General features: G+C 62.8%; 2 protein-coding genes across 2 annotated transcripts in view; one reads left to right on the top strand and one right to left on the bottom strand.

Moving 5' to 3' along the window:
* Positions 1-12,119, top strand: part of GRAMD4 (GRAM domain containing 4) — a 75,946-nt gene extending 63,827 nt beyond the window's left edge. The window contains exons 6-19 of the mRNA XM_065887581.1: positions 1,101-1,233; positions 1,588-1,613; positions 2,196-2,287; positions 3,587-3,678; positions 4,772-4,820; positions 5,922-5,993; positions 6,376-6,419; positions 6,494-6,603; positions 7,288-7,442; positions 9,030-9,174; positions 9,935-10,028; positions 10,782-10,866; positions 11,717-11,785; positions 12,015-12,119. Of these exons, the coding sequence (XP_065743653.1) occupies positions 1,101-1,233; positions 1,588-1,613; positions 2,196-2,287; positions 3,587-3,678; positions 4,772-4,820; positions 5,922-5,993; positions 6,376-6,419; positions 6,494-6,603; positions 7,288-7,442; positions 9,030-9,174; positions 9,935-10,028; positions 10,782-10,866; positions 11,717-11,785; positions 12,015-12,119 (1,271 nt within the window). The remainder of the gene's footprint in view (positions 1-1,100; positions 1,234-1,587; positions 1,614-2,195; positions 2,288-3,586; positions 3,679-4,771; positions 4,821-5,921; positions 5,994-6,375; positions 6,420-6,493; positions 6,604-7,287; positions 7,443-9,029; positions 9,175-9,934; positions 10,029-10,781; positions 10,867-11,716; positions 11,786-12,014) is intronic.
* A 6,771-nt stretch (positions 12,120-18,890) lies between these two features.
* CERK (ceramide kinase) overlaps positions 18,891-22,409 on the bottom strand; it is a 50,259-nt gene continuing 46,740 nt past the window's right edge. Inside the window, exons 12-14 of the mRNA XM_065887274.1 lie at positions 21,666-21,871; positions 20,710-20,918; positions 18,891-18,963 (exon numbers count right to left, since the gene is read on the bottom strand). Coding sequence (XP_065743346.1) covers positions 18,891-18,963; positions 20,710-20,918; positions 21,666-21,871 — 488 coding nt within the window. The remainder of the gene's footprint in view (positions 18,964-20,709; positions 20,919-21,665; positions 21,872-22,409) is intronic.

Raw genomic sequence — 22,409 nt, 5'->3', positions numbered from 1 at the left:
GGGTAGGGAGGGAAGGACCCCACCAAGTGCAGCCCCGAGGACGGAGGTGGCGGGGACGGATGCTCTGCGTGGTGCTGGGGCGGAGTGGGTCTCGGGAGCGCCGTGAGGCCTGTCCACTCGGGCAGCCCGCCTGACCTAGACCTGGGGTCGGTGAACTACAGCTCCCCATCTGCCTTTACATTGAAAAAAATCTTTTTACACTTTTAAATGGTTGAAAAAACTCGAAAGGATTCGACACGTGAACGTTGCATAAATTTAAATTTCAGCGCCATCAGCGTGGTTTCATGGGGACGCAGCCACGCCCGTCCCATTACTCACTGTCCACGGCTGCTGTCCAAGCGGTTATAGGGCTGAGCCTGTCTAGACCCTCCCACTAAAGACCCTGTCGTGCTCCACGTGGGCTGTGAGAACCCCGGGCCCTTGCCGCCCCTCCTCTGGGCATTTCTGAGCCTTGCGGCCTCTGTGTGCGCCGCCTCCCCCCCACCCCCCAGCCTCCGTCCCTTCGAGCTGGCAGCACACGACCACCTGCGTGCACTCCATCCCCCTCTGACTGGTGGGACGGCTCCCCCTGCAGGCGACTCCACGGCCTGCTCTCCGAAGGGACAGACTTGTTCCGCGGGATTCGGGCTGGTTTTCTCGAGTCTGACGTGGGTGACTTCACTCACTGGGGTCCCCAGCGGACCACAGCCGCTGACGCACGCCCACTGGCTGTTCCCCAGGGTCCGGGTGTCCCTGGGAGTGAGCCCACCTGGCCACTTCCCAGACCAACCAGTGTGCCCGGCAGCGGGGGTGGTCAGCGCAGCACCAGCGGTGGGCTGAGAACCTGCCTGGACGGCACCTGCGCTGGGGACAGCCTCCAACAAGCTGGGGGTCGGTGTGAGGGACACGGGGACCCCCGGGGTCTGCATTGGTTGGTTTGCACCTCGTGGTGAAGTGGATTGGGCTCTGTTCTCAGGGCACCTGGCCCCTCACGGTTCTGGCGTGGATGTGCCCTCGCCGGCCTGGCCGGGAGCCCCACCTGCCAGTGCCGCCGCCTCTGCCGCTCTGTAAGGCCCCTCTCGGCCTGCTGCCCTCACCCAGAACCCCACCCCGTCCTGCAGACCGACGGAGCCAGGGGCTGTGCCCCCGTGTCCAGAAGTGGTTCTATGAGAAATTCGGGGAGTACGTGGAGGACTTCCGGTTCCAGCCCGAGGAGAGCACGGTGGAGACGGAGGAGCCCCTCAGCGCCCGGAGGTGGGGCCCAGGTGGAAGTCGGGGTGGAGGGGCAGCCGTCCCGGCAGGACAGGACTCCTCGGGGCCAGCAAGCAAAGCCGGGGAGGTTTCGCGGGGGCGGCTGCACGGCCGTGCCCCCAGTCAGTGGTCGTACTGGTGCTTTGCGACAGACGCCACGTGGGGACGGTGGCGACCCCGAGAGTGCCTGCGGGCCGGGCCGGGCCCTCAGACTCGGGTGGGGGCGGCGTGGGCAGGAGACGAGGAAGCCTCCCCCCGTGGGTCACCTGTGCTCCCCGAGGGCCCGCAGGGAGCTGCGGGGTTAGGACGCGGCTGCGGCCGAGTGGGTGTTGGCGCTCATCTTTTCCCCCCTCTTAGGTTGACCGAGAACATGAGGAGGCTCAGTAAGTACCCGGCGTGGACTTAGTAAGTACCCGCTCGTCGCTGTGGCTGTGTGAGCCGCTGGGGCCGGGGCTGCCCGGGCGGTGACTGCGGTCTTGCACTGAACTGGACTTGCTTTGGAAGTACTTTTTTCAGGACTTCCCGGCCCAGGCTTCTTCCTGAGGCTGTGGGAAGTATGTCCCAGGCCCACCCCGTCTGTCTGTCCGCCCCTCGCCCGTGGCCAAAAGCCGAGTTTCCCTCCAGGCCTCGGGAGCCCCAGCGAAATGTGGTGCTTCTCCAGATACTTGTCAGGGCCCGGGGTGTGCGGACTAAACCCCCGTTCCCCGTGCGGGCACGGGCCGGGGCAGACAGGCAGACAGACGTCTCCCCGCGGGGATGGAGGACGGGCCGCAGCCAGGGAGTGGCCGCGGGAGCGCTGGTCTGGGGTCAGGCGCGCCGGGAGTCCGCGACCGTTGGGGTTTGCTTTGCTCCTTTTGGTTCCCTCCCCCGCCCCGCACCGCCAGCTGGTGCAGCAGCCGGACTGCCAGGTGTGTCCGAGGGCCGGGCTAGCGCTGGCCTGACCGCATGGTCCGTTCTGTCCCCAGAGCGCGGTGCCAAGCCTGTCACCAGCTTTGTGAAGAACCTCTCTGCCTTATCCGACTGGTACTCCGTCTACACGTCTGCCATCGCCTTCACCGTGAGCGCTCCCCGCGGGTGGGTGGTGGGGTGTGCACCCTCCCTGAGGTTTCCTGAGGGACCCACCCATCCCTGCCGTGTGGGACAGCTCCCGGCCTCGGTGTTTCCGTCTGTAAAGTGGGCTGCAGGGCAGTTGTAAGGACTGGATAAGGGTGTTGTAGGGTGCAGCCTGGGGCTGGCAGTGGGGCTCCCCGCCTGCCCAGAATCCCCGCAGCAGCGTTCTTGGGAGAGGGCCTCGTGCCAAGCTTATGGCCGACTTTCCCAAGTGGGTTGGGGAAGGGCCGGTGGGGCGGTCTGTCTGCTTGTGCAGAAACCAGCCGTCCCTCCCATCAGGCACCGGTGCCTGGGGGAAGCTCCTGGCAGGCGCACAGTGGCCTAGGGGCCAAGCAGGCCGCTAGGCCTGGGGAAGGTAGGTGGCGTTGGGCCAGCATCACGGGGTGCTTTGGGGAAGACAGGCCCAGTTGCAATCTGAATTGTCCTGCGGTGGCTGCTCCCAGCCCTGCCCGGGGAGACCCTGCTGTCCAGCGGGAGGAGGATGGAGAGGGAGAGCCACAGCCCCCAAAGGCCCCATCTCTGCAGAGGCCCCCATAGGTGGCCTCCGCCTGAGAGGGTCCTGAGGGCCGCCCTGAAGCCCCAGGGAGATGGGTGTTGTGTGCACACGCAGAGGACAGGCCGTGGTGGCCAGGGGCCAGCCCCCTTCACCCGGGGGTCTCCTCCGGCCACCCTTCACAAGCACTCTGCTCCGTGGGGCCTCGGCTGCTTTGGGTCCCGGGTCCCTAGTTCCGCCTGTGCGTTACGGCTGAGCTAACCCTGCCCGCCGTTCAGACCACCTGCCGGGCCTCCTCCTGAACCCGCTGCGTCCGTCCCCTACCCTCTCTGAGTGCTAGCGCTATGCCCAGCACCCTGCCTGCCCTGTGGCGCGGGGTAGACTGTCAGCAGTGCTGGGTACGCGGATGCCTCCTGCTCTGCCAGGTGGGCCCCCAGCGGCGGTGGGCCAGGACCCCTCTGTGGGGTCAGCCCTCCTCCTGTGATCCCGGGCCACGTCCAGGCTGCTCCTTCCGGGGCATAACCGCTCCCAGCCCACCCAGAGCAGTGTTTCCGCCTCACCTCCTCCCTGAGAGGGTTTGTCTGCGCTGCGTGCCCTGGTCCTCGGGCCTGCGGAGGGCCGCTGGGGCCTGGTCTCCCTACCTGCGAGTGCGGCCCGCCTGGCTGGGGGAGAGAGGGATCTGGTCTGCCCTGACCCACGCGGGCAGGTCGCCTAACCGTCTCCCTCCCGACCCGTTTCTCTCCAAACCCGCAGGTGTACATGAATGCCGTGTGGCATGGCTGGGCCATCCCCATGTTCTTATTTCTAGCAATTTTGAGGTTATCCCTCAATTACCTCATAGCCAGGTAGGTGCGCCGGTGTGCTACGTGTGCGCGGCTGTGCCGTCTTCCTGCGTTACACGCACGGCAGGGCACGTGCCGAACCGGCTCTGTGTCACGTGCTGGCGTTTTGGGAGGTTGTCCTCTAATAGTCCCCGAGCCCCCAGGAGGATGGTTTGCTGCAGCAGGCAGGGTGATCCCCAAACCCCAGCAGCTCTGTCCAGCAGGCTGCCGGTGGGTGCCGGCTCTGGGGCCACTCCGGCCCCTCCTCCGGTTGTGCTGCTTTTGGGCAGGAAAGTCCCCCCTCCACACACACCTCAACAGTGATATCCCAGTGGGCGGAGGCGTGGTTGACGGGGCTGCAGCAGCTCTGTGCCCTGGGAGGTGCCCACTGGTCGGGGTGCAGGTGCCGGAGAGGCGCTGGGACTCAGTGAGCCTGGGGCCACGCAGTGTCTTCCCTGTGCCCTCTCCGAGCACCCGCTTTCCATCTCGAGGCCGGGGGCGGGCGGCGCTATTGGAAGCCAGCACGCTGGGGTGGGAACCCCGCGTCCCCGGGCCCTCCCGGGTCTGTGTGGACCTGAGGTCGCCCCACAGAGTGAACCCCAGCTTCACGTCGGGCCTAAGAGGAGGCCCTGCCTTCTGTATTTTCACTGAGCCGTTCCAAAGTTCACTTTCTACACTGTTTTTCTAGGTGCTTTTCTGCGGTTGCCTAAGTTGGTTCATTTGAAAATGTTTCTCTTAGAAAACTTTTAAGCGCTTATGAAAGGGTTCTCCGTGCCCAGACTAGACGTGGTTCACTAAAGTTGTTGCCGTTGCCACTTCCTTGACTGACTTTGAGAGGCCCGTCACCTCTGGGTGCTTGTAAATGTGTGCCCACCCCGAGGAGGGCCCCCGGGGAGGGGTCTGTGGGGGTGACCTGGGTCATCTCCTCTCTGGAGCCTAGGAGGGGGTCCCGCTGGTCTCGGCAGATGGCCGGGTGCTTCTGAAGCTCCTGTCCCAGTGGCCGTAGTTTCTGGGGGCGGCTCCTCGTCGGGAGCGCAGGCCTGGTGACCTGACGTCACCCGTGCGGCGCCGCCTGCCGGCGAGCTGTGGTACAGGCGCGCCGTCTCCTGGTTTTCAGGGGCTGGAGGATACAGTGGAGCATCGTGCCTGAAGTGTCCGAAGCGGTGGTGAGTCCTGGGAGGGGCTCCGTCACCAGGGGGGCCAGGCTCTACCTGCCAGGGCCGTGCGGGGGCCGCGGGTCCCCCGAGGCCTCCAGGTGCGGCTGCGTGGACGCCGGCGGGGAGCCCTGCCCGGCGAGGAGAGGTCGGGGCGGAGGCCAGCCGCCCCCACCTGGAGCCCTGCGTGGCCGCACCCTGACCCCTCGCCGGCTGATGCCCGAGCGCCCTTCACGAGCCTGGGCTTGGCTGCGTGGGAGGCAGGTCGGCCTGGCCGGGCCTGGCTTGACCTGACCCTCCTCAGCTGGGACGTGATGTGGAGGGGAGGTAGGGAGGGGGCCCCTGTAGCCACTCACAGCCTCCCGTGGAGGGAGGTGAACGATGGACGGGCTGGACCAGTTTTTATTGGTGTCCGTCACGCCTGTTTGTTTATGCTCTGGCTGCTTTGGGGCTGCAGCAGCCTGGCTTATCACCTGGCCCTTTACAGAAAGTTTGCCCACCACTCTACGGGGGACTCTGGCCCGTGGGGCTGAACCACCGGGCACAGGCAGGAGGGAGGCCATGGTGCGTCCATGGGCTTCATCGGGTGTTTGAGCACCTACCATGTGCGTGGAGCACACGGGAGGGGTGCAGGATGTGGTGGTGTCTGCAGGGGCCCCTTTAGACAGGGTCAGGGAGGGTGTCTCTGGGGAGGCAGGCCCGTGCCCTTTGGCCCTGGTACCTGGAGTCTTAGGGAGGTTCTTGCTGAATGAACTCAGACAAGCAGGACGAGGTCGGCGCCCTGCTGGCGCCTCAGTTCCCCCGCCTGTAAAGCGCGGGTGGGTGCGGGCTCTGTGGTCTCAGATGCGCCTCTGAAGGTGATCTGTTCAAGCAGCCCTGCCCACCTGGGGGGCTGCCTACCACCCTCTCAGGCACCAGACGGGTGTCAGCTAGCACAGCTGCCCGTGCTGCCCCCTCGGGCTGGGCCCCCCAGGGATGCCCGTCCCTCTGACTGTGTCGGGGCAGCAGAGACCTGGTCCCTGCCTGGGCTGGGAGGCCTCCTTGCTGTTTTTGTCAGTAATTTCTCTGAACTGATCAATTACAGTGGAAATTCTCTTTCCCCTTTGACTGAAGGAGCCTCCAAAGGAAGACCTGACCGTGTCTGAGAAGTTCCAGCTCGTGCTGGACGTTGCCCAGAAAGCCCAGGTACCGCTGCCGGGCTCCAGGTTGGGGGACCCCAGCTACCCAGCCCTCCAGACCTGGCTTGTCTGGGTGCTGACACCCGAGACAACCCGGTTGGTGGGGACGGCCCTCTTGGCTTGGTCTGACGCCGGTGCCCCAGTTGGTGGAGGCCCTCCTGAGCAGTGCCAGGCGAGCTCCTGGGAGGGTGCGGGCCTGGGTCCCTCATCTCGAGCGGTGCCTTAACCCATGATTCGGACCGGACCATCACCCGGTCCTCGGCCTGGGAGCGGCTGGGCAGGACCACGTGCTCCGTGGTGCCGGCCGTGGTCTCCCGGGTGCTGGGCGTCTCCAGCATTGCCCTGTGGCCCCGGGGGTGTGTCGTGACCACAGCTGCTTCTTCACACAGAACCTCTTTGGCAAGATGGCTGACATCTTGGAAAAGATCAAGAAGTAAGTTGTCAGCCCCTGGCCGGCCGCGTCTAGGCTGTGCCCGCCACCTGCTGAACCTCCCCTCTCCTCTCCAGCCTGTTCATGTGGGTGCAGCCTGAGATCACCCAGAAGCTGTACATCGCGCTGTGGGCCGCCTTCCTCGCCTCCTGCTTCTTCCCCTACCGCCTGGTGGGGCTGGCCGTGGGTAAGGAGCCTGTGGACGGTCAGCGCGACGCGCCGTCCACGGTGTGTGGGTGGGGGGCGGGCAGGGGGTGCCCCGCCTGAGCTGGAGTGTTGGCTGTGGCGGTCACACAGTTCGGGGGCCTCATGGTCTGGGCACTGTGCCCACCTGCCCTTCGGCCCCCAGTGTGCAGGTGGGTCCTCAGTCTCTCGCCCCCTCACGGCACTCCTCACCAGGAAAACCAGGGCAGGCAAGTGAGGCCGTGGGGGGAATGACAAACGCCAACGCAAGTGCAGCGTGCTCCGGGCTGTCTCGTTTCTCTGGGGACCTGGGCCAACGCAGGTGCCCTGACCGGGAGGCGGGAGCCCCTGGCCGTCACTGCCGGCTCACCGAGTCAGGGGCGGGCAGGCTGGGGACGGGTCCCCCGAAGTCCTGCTCACGTCCCCTTTGGAGGATGGTGACTCGTTAGGGACAGGTTAGTGTTTGGCCTGAGCCACCTCTGGGTTAGAGGTAACAACATACACAGAAGTGGCTTCCCTTTCAGCTGGGGTCACTTCCCTGCCATGTGTAACCACCCCAGGACCATCGGCCCACACCTGGGTCCCGGGAGGCCCTCCATGGAGTGCCCGGCGGGGCGGGGACCGCTGTGCTGGCCACGGGGGCAGGGCCGCAGGATCCTGGAGAAACGGGACCTCATTCTGCCCCCAGGACTCTATGCCGGAATCAAGCTTTTTGTCATCGATTTTATCTTCAAACGCTGCCCGAGGCTGAGAGCCAAGTATGACACTCCCTACATCATCTGGAAGAGCCTCCCTACGGACCCCCAGCTCAAGGAGCGCTCCAGCACCGCCGTGTCACGCAGGGTAGGCCCCGCAGTGGCCGGGAGATGCGCCGGCCACACTCCGCTGTCCCTCACTTCCGGCTTGTGGGGAGGCTGGTGTCTGATTTTCGGGGCCCTTGAAACAGACAACTTAAGACAACTGCGGGGGTGGATTCACTGTGACCGGCTCTGCTGTCCCAAGGTCCAGGGCGGGAACCCTGGGGCCGGCCAGCCCTGGGCAGGGGACAGCTGCTGCGGGAGGCTGTGCAGAGCTTGGAGGCTGGTCGGGGGGCCCCTACCCACCTAGACTGGCTGGGGAGTGGGCCCCGCCAGGCGAGGCCGGCCCCCAGGCCAAGGGCAGGAGGGCACAGGGCGTTGGCCGTGACTGCCAAGACCCTGGGAGCCTTGGGAGCGGGGAGCCCTGGGAGTGACTGCTCTCTGGGTGGGTGCCAGGTCCCTGCTGTTCCCAGCAAGCGCACAGCAAGGCCGAGATGGGCACATTTTGAGCTCATGGGCTGGGACTAGGTGGGAGGCCGTGTGGGCATTAGGCACCCTGTCCAGAGCCAGGACGAGGAGGGCAAGCTGGCCTTGGTGCTCTTCCTGGGGTCTCAGACTAGTGGGGACGTTCTGGGCTCAATAGGACTCCCATGGAGGTGTGGAAGGGCTTCCTGGAGGGGGTGACGTTGGATTTCAGAGTCTCGTGTATGAGTGTTCTCTGAAGAAAGGTTGTCTGGGAACTGATGCTTTTGTCCGTGGGAGGGAAGCTCTGGGTCAAGTGTGGGTCAGGCTTCCTGGGTTCTAGGACAACAAAGCTTGTTGGGGCCCCAGACTCGCAAGCCAGGTGTGCGGCCGGGCAGGCAGGAGCAGCCTGCACCTTGGGGAGCCGGTGGGTGGGCTCTGGTCACGCAGACGGAGGTGGACCCAAGGGGTGAGTCCCAAGAGCAGGCAGCCCGGCTCCCTGAGTGTCATAGACCCGAGAGGCTGGGGGTGGGCTTCCCGGGGTGGAGGGCGACCCCACCAGGGCGTCCCGCGGCCGTGTGTCTGCGCGTGCTGCTTGCTCAGCTGGTGTTTACCGCCTCGTGTCACGAGGACCCACCTTTCCTTCCGTGGCCGCACGTGCGTGTGGTCCCGTCCGGCCAGCTGTCGGACACGACAAGGTACGGTGTCCGTGTGGTACCCACACCCCCACGCCGTGCCCTGATGCCGCGCGTTGCTGTGGTCTGACTCCGTTTGACTTGCCAACCTTGCTCTCGGTGGCCTGTCCTGCGGCCGGTCCCGGTGTCCGCAGCGCGGGCGTGAGCGCCGGACGGTTCCGCACTGACCGCACGTGCTGGGTCGGGCTCGGCACAGTGCCTGGGGCGTGCCGTCGCGGGGAGAGGGTCTGCCCGCCGCAGCCGGGCTGCTCTGCCCAGGCGGGGGCTCGTGGGCGAGGAGGACGCGACCCCACGTCTGGGTGTGCCTGCCTCTCCGCTAGTCCGCTAGTCCGTCCACGTGTGCGCGGTGGGGCCTGGGCGGGGCGAGGCGAGGCTGCGTGCGTGCGTCCCGGCCCGAGCGGCCCCGCTCTCCCCCGCCCGCCCATCCCCCCGACCCCGGCCGGCGGGGCTGACGGGACGTCGTGTGCCCTCGGCAGCCGCAGACGGCCTCCTCGCGGAGCTACGTGTCCAGCGCGCCCGCCGGCCTGAGCAAGGACGAGGATGCCAGCCGCGTCCACGGCGCCAAGAAGAGCAATTTCCATGAAATCTTTAACTTGACAGAAAACGAGCGTCCGCTGGCAGGTACGTGTGTACTGAGCCCGTGGCCAGGCCAGGCGGGGTCGCCCGCCCCGGTGCTGGGGGGCCCGACGGGGGCCGAGGGAGGGCCGGCCGCCCGCCTCCGCCTTCCGGGGCGTCCTGGGCGGGTGGGTCGGAGGGGCCGAGCGCGTCTGCAGTGGGTGGCTTGACAGCAGAAAGGCAGGCCGGCCGGCCCCGAAGCGGAGCCGCAGAGCGCCACGCGTGCAGGGGCTTCCCGGTCCCGCCTTGGCCAGCTCGTCCCTTGCTGTGGCCTCCTAGAAGGCTGGGTGGTGACAGGGGACTCGGGAGCCCAGGGCCCTGCTCGGCCTCCCCCGAAACTCCTGCGCTGCCCGGCTCTCCGTGCGGCGGGTCGGGGGCCCTTAAACGGCTTGGCCCGTGTCGTGTGTGATACCAACTGCAGAAAGAGAACTTTGGAGAATTTAACTTTTGACCTTCTCCTGAGCCCCTTTTCTGCTGACCCAGACCGTGAACCTTGAGGGTCGTGGTCGTAGTTGGATTTATTTAAATTGTGCTTTTCCTTTAAAAATAAAAAACAACAAAATCCCTGCGCGTTGACATGGGAGGGGAAACATCTGCTTTCCGGAGGCTCTCACAGGCCACTTTCCTCCCACTGTGTGTTTCCTCTGCTGGTGGAGGGTGAACGTCAGCGCATCCTTGAGAAGCCAGGGCTTGAGGGTTCCAGCGTTGAGTCAGAGGGCGGGTATTTCCAGTAGGAAAGGTCACGGGCCGCTTTTGTCCCCGTCAGCGTGTGAGAGCGGCTGGCGGTGCTGCTTGATCAACAGGGACCGCAAGATGCCCACCGACTACATCAGGAACGGGGTCCTGTACGTGACGGAGAAGTGAGTGAGGCTGCCGGCGGCTGCGGGCGGGCGCGCCCCCCGGCGGGGGCCAGGATTAGAGGGGGCTCCTCGCAGGCCCCGCGGTCCAGGCCGGCCCAGCCGTGGGGACCCCTAGCCCTGCCGAGACCCCAGCTCCTGCTGGCTCGCGGGCCCCCGGGTGGGGAGGTGCTGCCTCTGAGCTGCACGCAGCCGGGGCCGCACACCGTCATTTCCCCAGGCCCCGGGATGCCCTGGTCTGGGTGCTCAACGTCGTGTGGCGGGAACCGTGCGGTTCCCCCAGCCAGGGCCCTGGCCCTAGGGCGGCAGCAGGGTTCTTGTTACCCTCCTTCTGGGGTGTAGCGGCCCAGCTACCCCCAGGGGTGGGAGGGGGCGGAGCAGGTGCAGGCTGGGGTCTGTTCTTAGCCCTGGGGTCCCTCGGCCACCTTGCCCCCGACTTTCAGCCAAGGACCACCTGTTCGTCTCTGCCCCCTCGCTGGAGGAACTGGCCGAGGAGACCGACACACAGGTCTCTTGTTGGGCGTCCTGGGGATGCTCACGTCACGGGAACGTGAGTCGGGTTTAGTGTAGAGCAGTGGGGTTTGAACCCGAGAAGCTGCGAGACTCGGTACAAATGAAATCGGTTGTAAGAGGCCAGCGCGTCGCGGCAGGTGAGGGGCCCTGTGTCTGGGCTGTGGCTGCAGCCGCCGGGCACGGTCCCCTCTGGCTCACCTGCTGGGCTGTGCTCTGTCCACCCCTGCCCCCTGCCGCCGGTAGTTACCTGTGCTTCGAAAGCTCCAAGTCCGGCTTCTCCAAGAGGAACAAAGTCATCAAGCTGGTGGACATCACGGACATCCAGAAGGTGGGTGCGGCCCCTGCTCGCCCTCACCCCCAGTCTCAGGAGCGGAGGAGCGGCGGGGTCGCGAAGCCGGCGGTCGAGTTGGGAGCGGGGTGCGATTAGAACAAAACGAGGGGTGCCGTCTGGACTGTCGGGCAGGCGTCGTTTCTCCCCGCGGCAGGGCCCCGCTTCTAGGCGGTGTCTGTGCGGAGCCCCGCGGCCCGTCGTGGGGTATCCACGTGCCGCGGGCTGTGCGCTCTCTTCTGCCGGGTGGACCGGCGTCTGGTGTCCTCGCACGGACGGTGTGTATGGGGGTGGGGTGGGCAGTGAGCTGGGCCCCGGCAGCCATCTGCCCCTTGGCCCTGAGACACTCCCCTGGGGCAGGCTGTCCCGTCTCCGGCGCTTCCCAGCACTTTCCGTCGTGTCACGTGGAGCAGGTACAGGTGTGCGCAGAGCCTGACACACACACCTGGCCGGGGGGGGGGGGGGGGGCAGGTCCACCCACGCCCCCTCTGGGCCTCCTGGGTGGGCCCCCAGGGGTCCGCTGGGTAGCGTCTCCTTCCCTCTGAGGGTGTGTCAGGAGCACCCCAGTGGCTGTGGTGGGTCCCTCCCTCCCAGAGACATGTGTGGTCGGAGGAGCAAGATTGGGTTGGGGGACCTGCTCCCCCCACGTGGTGCTCCTTGGGGGGCCCCGGCGAGGCTGGGCGGGTGTGTCAGCAGGTCTAGTGCTCCGCTCACACTGTCAGTCCTCGTCCTCTGCTGGCTGGGGAGGCCCAGGCCCGTCTGGGGCTCCGTGGAGAGCACCCTGGGGTGTGGGGAGGGTGGCCCCATCTCCAGGGGGGCCCGTGGTGACAGGCACGCCGTTGGCTTTCAGTACAAGGTCCTCTCCGTCCTCCCGGGGTCGGGCATGGGGATTGCCGTGTCCACGCCATCAACACAGAAAGTAAGTGCTGGGCGGGGGCCGGGGAGGCGGCGGCGGCGGCGGCGGGGGGCCGGGCGTGGCTCTGAGCGCAGGTCGGCCAGGCTTGCGGTCTGGCAGAGGGGCCTGGGAATCCCCTCCCTCCCTGGGCAGGAGGCTGCGGCCCAGCGCAGGTGCTGGGCGGGGGCGGCGGCGGCTCTGTGTGGACCTGGCCGCGCGTGGACACGCTGCCGGTGCTCCCCCTCCCCGCCAGCCGCTGGTGTTCGGCGCCATGGTGCACAGAGACGAGGCGTTCGAGACCATCTTCAGCCAGTACATGAAGATCACGGCGGCAGCGGCATCAGGCAGTGACAGCTAGTGTTGGCTCGCCGGGATGTCGCTGCGAGTTTTTCTTTTTTTAACAATTCGGTAGTGGAGAAAAATTGGACATCCTCGTGATCTTTTGCAATAACCCCCCCCACCCCCGATCTGTGGTTTCTATTGTGCGTTTTACAGACCCCTTCGCTTAGGGGTCGGGACTCTCGAGGGCGCGTCTTGCGGACGCGAGGCCACCGGGAAGGATGACACGCAGGACACACCGCCAAGCACAGCTGCGCCTTCTCTGTCCCCACCGGGTGGAGACCGGCGCGGCCGCACCCCGGCTCTCGGAGGCCAGCAGCTCTGCCACACCAAAGCCATATGAGGAGCACACGGGGCCCTCCCCGGGGTGAAGGACGCCGGCGACAGGCGACGTGGGGGCCCCTGGCCAGCGCCATGAACGGGCCCGTCCTTTAGGGAGACCCCCGTGCACGTCCTGGGAGCGTGGTGCTGACCAGCTGGCCGGGGGCCCGAGATCAGCTCCTCAGGAGGAGGCAGAGTGCCGTGCGGTGCAAAGGCCCAGGAGGACGGCCGCTTCGGGGGTGCTCCGAGCCCCGGGGCCGCCCCCGCCTCCAGGCTGCTGTGCTGGGGTGGGAGTGGACAGAGCGCCTCAGGCCCGAGGGGGCCCAGGCTGGCAGAAGGCCTGCCCACGGGGGCTGTGCGGGGACGCTGGGGAGGTCGGCCGGCTTTGGGGAGTGACCGCGAGCAGAGCCCAGAGGTCGGGGTCCGCAGCCCTAGTGCCTGCACACACTCGGCGGGGAGCGGGGAGAGCCCTCACTCTCGGGGAGGTCAGAGCGCGCGTCTCGCAGGCGCGGTGTCCCATTGGGACTGACTGGCCAAAGGCCTCGGGGACGGACACGCCCAGGAGACGGCGGGGCTACCCGAGCTCGGCACACTCCCGACACGGGCACCTCCGGCCCCTCAGCTTGTCCTGAGTCCTCTGGGTGTCACGGAGATCGTTGTTTTTTGAAGAAACAGAAGATTATATTTTTTACAGAGAGCAAGCTGTTTTTCTTATTTTTGTATCGTTTTTCAGACGTAATTTTTACCTTTGCTCCCCATTTGCTGGTTGGGCGGGCGATTCAGTGGCATCACCCCTGTCACCCCTTGGCGGGGGGACCCCGCGGAGTGCGCTCGGGAGCCACACCCACCAGCCAGACAAGCACACGCCCCGGCCCAGTCGTGAGGTCCCGGGGCCCTGCGGTGGCCGCCCAGCTCCTGGTCTCCCTGGCGTTGGTGTCTTGTGACCCTTCAGAGACGAAGGCAGAGCCCGCCCGAGACCTGGGCTTTGCCCCACAGTCGGTGCGGGCGGACCGGGTTCTGGGGGGGCTGCGGGGCTCACACCCGGTGGGGGACCCCCTCTGTGCCCGGGGCAAGGCAGGGTGGGCCCGGAACTGGCCCAGGGTGACTGCGGGGCGACGCCTGTGGGCGCTGCTCAAGCCCCGCTCCCCGGGGCTGCCGTGGGCTCGACACGTGTCCCTGTCAGCACCGTGGGACTCTGTCCCCACGCACTATGGGTGTGGCCCTGCGTGGAATGGACTTGCCTCCTTCAGAGTGGCGTGGTTTGGTTTGAGTCCCTTCTGAGGAGCAAGGGAGGTGAAAACTGACCGCGTGCGGGGTGGCCGTCCTCAGCCGTACAGTGGCCCGCGGCAGGTCCCTCTTCGGAAGCCCAGGGCCCCTGCCGGGAAGAGCACGGGCCTGTGCCGGCTCCCTGTCGGGGAGAGCCTGGAGTTTTATTGAGTTGTTTAATTTCTGCGACTAATCACTGAACTAGAATGAATGTTCAGTTTTCTCTGTCTGGAGCTCAGTCTACTGGATCTGTAAATACTCGTTACCAGTGTAACTTTTGTTCAACAAAAGGATTGTACTGTATGAAGTACTGATGAAAAACATGCCCTGTAACATTTTTTTAAAGAAAAAGTCTTGTATAAATTATAAATTTTTATTTAAATAAACCTGTAATGCTTTGTGCTAAGGTCGGGGGGCTCAGTTTTCCTGGCAGGGTCCCCGCGCACCGTGGGCACCCGGAGTGGGACAGGCTGGCACCACGGGCCCCTTGCGGTGGCCCAGGGTCCCTGTGGCCACTAGCACTAGAGGGCAGTGGGGATTTCAGCACCAAGGCGGAGGAGTGAGGTGGGCACCCAGGGAGTGGGCTGGGGGCGGGGGAAGCTGTAGACATTGGGAGGAGGGAGGCAGGGGCCCAGCTTCCAGAAGAAGGAAGCCAAGGATGGGTGGTGGCCAGTGGGGGAGGAGCGTCCAGGGGCTGGCACATGCCACGGGGGCGGGGGAGCTCAGGGATGGGGCCGAAGCAGCACTTGCAGTTTGGGGTACAGGTCCTGGCCCCGCCCAGAGGCGCCTCCCCTCGGGGGCCCTGGGCATCCCTGGGACCAGCTGCTGCTTGCAGCCCTCCCCGAGGTCTGAGGCTGAGGGGCCCCTGGGCAGAAGGGTCCTTAGTAGAGCTTGTGGCTCAGCTGGTCCAGTTGCTGGCACTGGACCCAGAGGGATGCAGGAACCTACCTGGCTTCTGAGACCCCCCCCCCAAGGTCGCACGCTGACCTGTGCTGGGGACAGACACCCAAGGGCCCCCTGCACCCTGAGCCCCTGGGAGGCAGAGGCCTGCCCAGGTCCCTCAGGGAGTGGCCAGAGCTGGATGGAAACCAGGTCCAGTGGGCCAGCTCCGTGGTGAGGGGGGCGGCCTTGGATACCACATCCGTCCACCTATCCCTTCATCCATCCATCCACCTGTCCATCCGTCCACTTCCGGCGCTGTTCTAGGTGCTGGACACAGCGGTGACGGGACAGCGGTCCCTGGGGAACCTGGCAGACATCAGACAGACACCCCCGGGAGTGCTGTCCCCTCACCAGTGACTCTTCTGACGACACACCCAGGCTGTGATTTTGCAGCTAAAATAAACCACCTGGTCCCCTACCTACGCTTGAAGCTCCCTCTCAGCCTTTGCCCCTCTTTGTGGCGGGCCCTCTTCCGACAGCCCACGTGCGCCCCTGGCCCCGCAGGGCCAGCCCGACGCCCGTGCCTCCAGCTGCCCTCTCGTCCACAGCGAACCCCGCTCCCTGGAGGGGAACGTGGGGTGAGGAAGGGTCGGGAGCTCAGGGCGTGGTGGTGGTGGGGGAGACTCCCACCCGCCGCGCAGATGGGCCTCCCCAGGTAACGGCCCCGATTCGCGCATTTTACAGAGGTTTCGTTATTTCCCGTGTCGGTAAAGCAGCACACACGAGGCTGGTCACTGTTGAAAACGCGCAGCAACCTTCTTCAGTCCCCGTGGTTTCCTCCGCAGGCCCGTGTGTTTCACTGTGTGCCTTTCAGGGCACAGCTCTGAAGGCTGCTCTTGGCTTTACCTTTTACCTGGGGGTCCAAGGGACAAAAAAAAGGGGCCATTGGTGCCCCTGTAGAACTTGGGCCTTTGTTCCTGGGGCGACAGAGCCCCAGCAGGGCTCCCAGCAGAAGGCACCACTCGCTGCAAATCAGGAGAGCGGTCACCCCAGGGTAGCGGGTGTGGAAGGGAACACAGAGGGAGATGAAATGAACTTTCCTGCTCTTGAACCGGGGTTCTCTTCATAGGTCCTTACTGTTAATAACACAGCATGTGGGGATGTGTGATGGGTAAATAAATAAGGTCACACGCTGACCAAAGAGGGGCGCTCACGATGAGCCCAGGGTTGTAATCCTGTTCTCCCCACAGTATTTAGCCAATGGGCAAAGCCGAGTCCGACATCCTTCGCTGTAACAGAGACTGGAGTGAGGGGTGAGGCGACCCTGAAGGCCGCCGGAATCTCGGGGAGCAGCCTCTGCGGGAGAGCTGAGGGTCCGGGAGATCCCCCCGTGTGTGGGAAAGCCGTCCGGCTCGCGGAGATCTGACCCCCCAAACACGCTGGAACCGGGAAGCCCAGCCCCTTCCCGCTCTGGACCCCAGTGTCCTCCACTGTCAAAGGGAAGGGAGTTTGGGCTTCCAGGGTAAACTTAATGTACTGGGGAATTTTATATGGAGACGCTAACGGAGGAGAAGCGTTGTTTCATTGAGGTTTGTTGGCGCAGCACCACCTCCGTGCTCACTTTGTCTCCAGGGACAAAGCGGGCCCAGGAGAGAAGAGGGGGCACACCCTCACAGACAGGAAGATATGTCCTTTCAGGCAGATGGGGGAGGGCAGAGGGCTCTTTCTGGCATCTTGTCTTCCGCTCAGAACAGTCCTTACGCCAAAGTGGCACATTTCGGGGTGCCACGTTCTGAGCCCCTCTCATGGGTAAAGCAAGGAAGTGATACCCTCACATTTTGAAACAGTAGTTACCTCTCCGGTGGAGGCAGGGCAGGCTCAGTCCACAAGGGCACGCAGGGAGCCTGGGGGTGAAGTTCAGTTTCTTGGCTTGGGGGGCAGGTACCTCATTGTTCATCTTACTCTTGTTCTTTAAATTGTATGTGTTTTCACAAAAAATACTCTGCTTTGAAAAACAACAGGAAACTCGTAAGAGAAAAAAGAAGCTAGGTCCTGCCCAAAGTAACAGCTTTATTTGTCTTCTCAAACACATCAGAGCAAATTTCACCATTTTCTAATCTTGAAGCCAGCAAGACTAGAAAGGAAATGAAGCCACCTCCTGCCCAGTTACACGGGACCGCAGTGAGGACAGAGCCGGCCGCCCGCCCAGGGGCCTGACTGCTGCACCGACAGGCCACACGGGACGTTACCGACCTAGACTAACGCCGCTCAGCGACCCCAGGTTTTCACTGTCCAGCCATCAGTTCTGATTTTTTCTTAAAATCCTACAGTGTAGGCGCTGGGGTCGCTCCACTCAGGGTCCTCACGCGCCGCAAGGTCCAAAAGGTACTCCGGCCCCGTGACGGGGTCATCCACGGCCCCCCCCCCGGGGTGGGGCGGGGCGGTCCTCGGACAGCCACACAACCTCCAGGGGCAGCTCCAAGGTCTGCGATTTTGAATGTCGGCAAGCAGTCGGTGAACGTCGCCAAGGCACGCGGGAACCACGTGGCGTGGTGGGGTTTCTTCCTGAACGTAAAATGCCTACCCTCTGACCTGGACGGTTTTTCTACAATTGGCAGTGCATTTCAGGGCAGGCCAGTGATCGGAAACATTTCCCAGGGACGATAAAGACTGGAGACCCTCTCAGGGACCCTGGTGAAGCAGCGCCGTCAAGTCCACGGCGCCCGCGGTCCCCCGCGCAGAGCTCGCGCACCTTTGCTTCCCTCCCCATCGAGGGCAAACATCAACAAGACGGCAGCATCTCCTTTCTCATCCTCAGACTTCTCACTCCCCCGCCAGTTATCGAATCATGCAACTTGCACAATCAATCACTTAGTAACGTGGTCTCCTAAAAAGCCACTGTTGAGGCTGCCCTGGGCAGGACTGAATGGTGAAACAGGACATTTCACGTGTCCTTCCAAATAGAAATCACTGCAAAGGCATTCCAGAAATAAACGATGTCTGTTAGATGCTAAAGCGGCTGCCCGGACCCTGCGTGAAAGGCGGCGGCCGCTCACACTGCCTCTCGTAACAGTCAAACTCCCTCTTCACAAATCCAAGGTGAGGCTGCCCCCTCTCACGTTTCAGCTAAAGCTGTTTCAGATGCGTCTTCCACGCACCAAAGCACGAACACAACGAAACGCGGCCCAGGCGAGGGGCGGCCCTGGGCCCGGGGAGGCCCCAGCACTCGAGCAGAAACGAACGAAAACACTGACAGGACACCGTTCATCCTCTTCTGGTTTAAAGGCCAGAACTTTCAATAAATATATAGAAATAAGTTGTGAAGGTAAGAAAGGAACAAACCTGGACCACGTGGTACAGACTCGGGGCTGCGCCTAAGGGACCCCGGGGCGTGGGACCCTCCCCTGGGGGTGGGGAGCTCGGGCTGGAGTTCACACAGTTGGCGCAGGAACGTCTCAACGTCTCACCCACCGCGCTCGGCTGCTTTCTGTCTCCCCACAAAGCCCAGCTATGGCATCCCCGCTGTGCGGACAGAAAGCTCGGGGATTCCAAATTTAAGAGTTAAAACCCTTGCGAGGGCTTTGCAAGCCGCCCGTCTCCAGAGCTCCTGACTTGTCCTCGCTCCCAGCTGGATTGTCTAGAAACACCAGTGTGACTTTTCAAGCTGCGGTAGCGTCGTTACTGGGAGTGTTCTTCTCACTCGCGAGAATGGGCTACTCTGGAAGCGTCGCTTCGGGCAGGACTCCGACATTGCACTGTAGTCGCCCGGGACAGGAAGGGTCCAGTAATAACGCCTTAATCGCAAGTTAAGATGCAGGTACTACAAAGGCAAAGAGAACCAACTACTTTCCACAACTTGATCACAAGCTACTACAGGGTAAGTCCTGCCAAGCGGACCGGTGACCCTGTAGACACTCGTGTCCTGGTGGCGTGACCTCGACGGAAAGCATTCACGTCGCGTTGTCCCTACAGTTATTGCGAGAGCGCCACAAGTGGGCCTCTTTAACATCTGCGCCGTCAGCGTGGCTGAAATCTTAAGAAGCCAGAGGCGCTCCCAAGTCAACAGGCGCCACCTGCTGAGGATAAGTTACGTGAAACGCAGCCCAAAGACCCACACAGAACCGAAAATGCCAAATATGTCCACAGAATTGTTGACAAAAGGTGCTTTTTCTAAAATCAAGATTTAACTATCAAAAATAAATTTCTAAGTTTGAATGCATATCAACGTAATTGGTCTGCAGTAATTTTCTTCAATACGCTCCCGCTTCCCAAGCACGGCGAGAAGGCCGGTGACGCGAGGCCGGTGACGCGAGGCGGCGGCTCAGCGGTGCGACTCCTGCTTCGAGTTCTCCTCGATTCCTCGTGCAAAGAGCCGGACCAGCTGGCAGTGGACCCTGCAGAGACAAAGGGCCACACTCAGACCCTGCGCGTCCCCTGACCCTCGGCCCCCCAGCTGGTCGAGGGTGGAGGTGGGCCTCACGCACCAGGACGGTGGGTCTCACCGTGGCAGTCTCTGGTCCCACCTGGCAGCGACAGGCCGGGGCGCAGAGCGACTTCCTGACACTCCTGAGAGACCTACTCTGCAAAGAGCAGCTGACGGCCAAGTGGAGATCTGGGACCCCGTAGACCCGGTTCTAATTCCGGCGCCCCACCCGCGAGCAGAAGCCGCCTCTCTCCCTGCCTCGGCCTCCTTATGAGGACGGAGCTGACGGGGCCATGGGGAGGGTCCCCAGAAGGGCAAGCCCGAGCGAGTAGGAGACGCGGGAAATGTGCAGTCACGGAAGACAAGGGTCGCCACGCCAGCCCGACCGCCCGCCTTCCACAGAGAGCCACAGCACGTGAGCGGGGGCTCGCAGGTCAGCGTGGGCTCTCAGGTCCCACTGGCAGTGGCGCCGTCCCACGTGATGAATGACGTCACAGCCTCCTGAGAGACGGTTAGTCCCAGAGACCCCATAAATAAGTGGCTCGCTGTTCAAGGCAGCGCAACCTTTATCAAGACGTGTAGGATCTATTTCACAAAAGAATGCCTTTTTTAACTTTCAGCAATTCATAAGCCGGCATTAAAAATAATTCCGTTTCCTTAACTTGTGAAATGAGTCTACAGGAGCCGAACCCCTGCACGCACGACTGGCAGGGCGGGTTCGCTTGTGACCTTGGAGCCGCCTCTTGTCCTGAGATGTGAGCAGGGCGGTCACTGCCACACTGGCCGCATCCTGGTCGCAAGAGCCGGGAGCACGCAGACGGGGACTGGGGGAGGCCGGAGAGCCTGCCCCTGCCCGCGGCTTTGGCTTACACGCTAACAGGCAGGAGACCCAGCTGGGACCAGCAGCTGGTTGGCCGAGAAGCCATTTAAAGTGGGGATTATAAACGGGGATACTACGCAGCACCCTGAAACATGGAAGGGCGCGCCCGCCACCCATCCGTCCAGGCAGCGGGGGCGGGGCCTGCAGGCTCGCTCCTGACCGCCTTGCTCGTGTAACACCCACCCTGCTATCGCCAGCGAGAGTCCAGTTTGGATTCCTTAAGGTCGACCAAGATCCTAAAGCCATTGGTCACAGGACAGAATCCTTCTAGAACTTTACAGTTCTCCCTCAGTCTCTTGTAACTGTTACACACACACCTCAATCAATAGCCTTTTTCTAAAAAACAGTTTCCTTTACTGTGTCTTTCAGTGGGGCAAAAAACCATGTTCTTGGCACTCCTATTTCATCTGGCGATGTAATAAATACATATAATAATCAGACTTCAGATTCCCAAGTCCAAACACAGCAGGCCCAGTAGGTTCAGAGCCGGAGGGGCGGGCCTGGTGCCTGGACCACAGCACGGCCGCAGCATCTCCGGGTGGTCAGTGGATCCAGGACTTGGAAAGTACCCACAGAGGCGCTTTGTTAGTTTAACTAGTGAGGAGACAAGGGAGGGAACGCCAGTGCTGGCAGTGCGGGATGTGGCACAGAAAAATAAAACTGAGGGGCTTCAAGACCTGTGAAAAGACCGACCCCTCAGCATCTTTCCAAACCTGAGGTCACGGCGTCTCCCTGGGGATTTCACCCGGGGAAACACACGTGCGTCTGTGACTCACTCTTATGCTTCAGGCTGTGAGGGTGCCAGGCCCACAGAGCCCCAGCGCCACCTTCGCTCACCTGACCTCGATGGCAGGGCTGCTCAGAACCTCCCCGTCGCAGTTCCAGGCGCTGCTGGAGACGGCGCAGCAGCACGGGGGGCGGTCGCTACACAGCTGCCCCAATCGCTTCTTCCCGCGGCCCCGGACGCTGCCGTCCTTGTCCTCCGCAGGCTTCGACACAAACTGGAACTTCTTGACGCGATAGACTTCGACGAAAGTGAAGTCAAACTACCAAGAGACAGCAGGACGGAAACGTGCCCTCAGCGGTGCTGCGCTGGGGGCGGGACAGCCGTCGGGGCCTCCCGGCAGCTCCGCGCCCCGCAGCTTGGGGACAAGAGAAGTCACCACAACTCTCACAGCCCGGTCCCATCCACAATGAGCGACACGGAGTAAAGAGCTCCACGGCTCCTGAGCAGCGACTTGTACGATTATTTACCTTCTTAACGAGCAGTATTTTAAAAGCCACGTGGAAACACTGTTGGCCCAGATCTTAAAAAAAGGTAACAGCCACAAACTTGACTAAAATCAGAGGCTGATCAGAAGTTGCAATTGTCTGGGTATTGTTAGACTCGCCCTCCCCGGCCCCGTGTCACTACAAGGGTGCCAGTGACTAAGGAAAGGTTTGCTGGAAGAGTCTCAATAGAACCCCTTTCCGGGAGCTGAAAGATTTTGTCGTGACCAGCAAGGGCAACAGAAGGTTGCACTGCGTCACTTCGTTCTGTTTTTACATAGGAAGAGAAACATTCATGCCTCCTAGTTTCTCTGCTCAAAGACTTTATATTTTTAAATGAGATTTTACAAGGAGTAACTTTTACAAGGAGTAACTATGACTAAGACTTTAAAATGGGTGAAACGCAAACAGAAAAATCTGTCCTTCCCCTTGAATTCACAGCCGATCCTACAACATACAGATCGGGGTCACCCAGGTAGAAGCGGCCGCCGACGCAGGCCATGTGGAAGCAGTGGTGGCCTTACCTGGTCGCCCTGGTTGGTGTGCCTGACGAGAAACCTCAGGAAGTTGAACCGGGAGCACTTCCGGATGAGGATGAGGTCAGAAGACCCGTCTCCCAGGTGGGCGGCCGGGGAGAGCCCCTGGGGGCTCCGGGGACAAGCACAGGACATGTTGGTGGCGTTGATGGCCAGGAACTGCCCGCAGACGACCTTCCACTCTTCCACCTCCTCTGAAGCAGGAAGAAGCATCGCAGATGCTACGTTAAATCCGAGCCGGGCAGGCGGGCGTCCCGAGATGACCGGGAGGGGTCGTCTCTACAAACGCACCATGCGATGGCTTCTCAGCATCAACGCAAAGAAAACCGCGCCCGCCGCTGTGCCCGGCGGTCACCTCCCGAGAGGCAGAACTGTTTCTCGGGCCCTCGCCTGGGACTTGGGACCACGATCTAGAGCAGGGGTCGCCAAATCTGGCCCACCACCTACCTGACTGGGTGTGGCCTGCGAGCTAAGAATGGGTTTTACATTTCTAAGTGGTTGAAAAAAAAAAATCAAAAGAAGGAAAGTATCTTGTGACATGTGAAAATGACGTGAAACTCAAATTTCAGCGTCCACGAATAGTTTCTGGAGCCCTGCTGAGCCCACTCGCTGACCCCCGTTCCGGACCATTCTAGGGACAGGCGCCTGGCTGGTGCTACAACAGTAGTTCGGAGGGACGTGGCAAGATGGGCCCTTCCACAAAATCCCCTCTTTTCCCCAGAGTCTGGCAAA

This window comes from Phocoena phocoena, chromosome 11 (genome assembly GCF_963924675.1).
Source record: "Phocoena phocoena chromosome 11, mPhoPho1.1, whole genome shotgun sequence".
NCBI lineage: Eukaryota > Metazoa > Chordata > Mammalia > Artiodactyla > Phocoenidae > Phocoena > Phocoena phocoena.
Note: the sequence above shows the minus strand (reverse complement) of the source record. Positions and strands in the feature narration are given on the sequence as shown.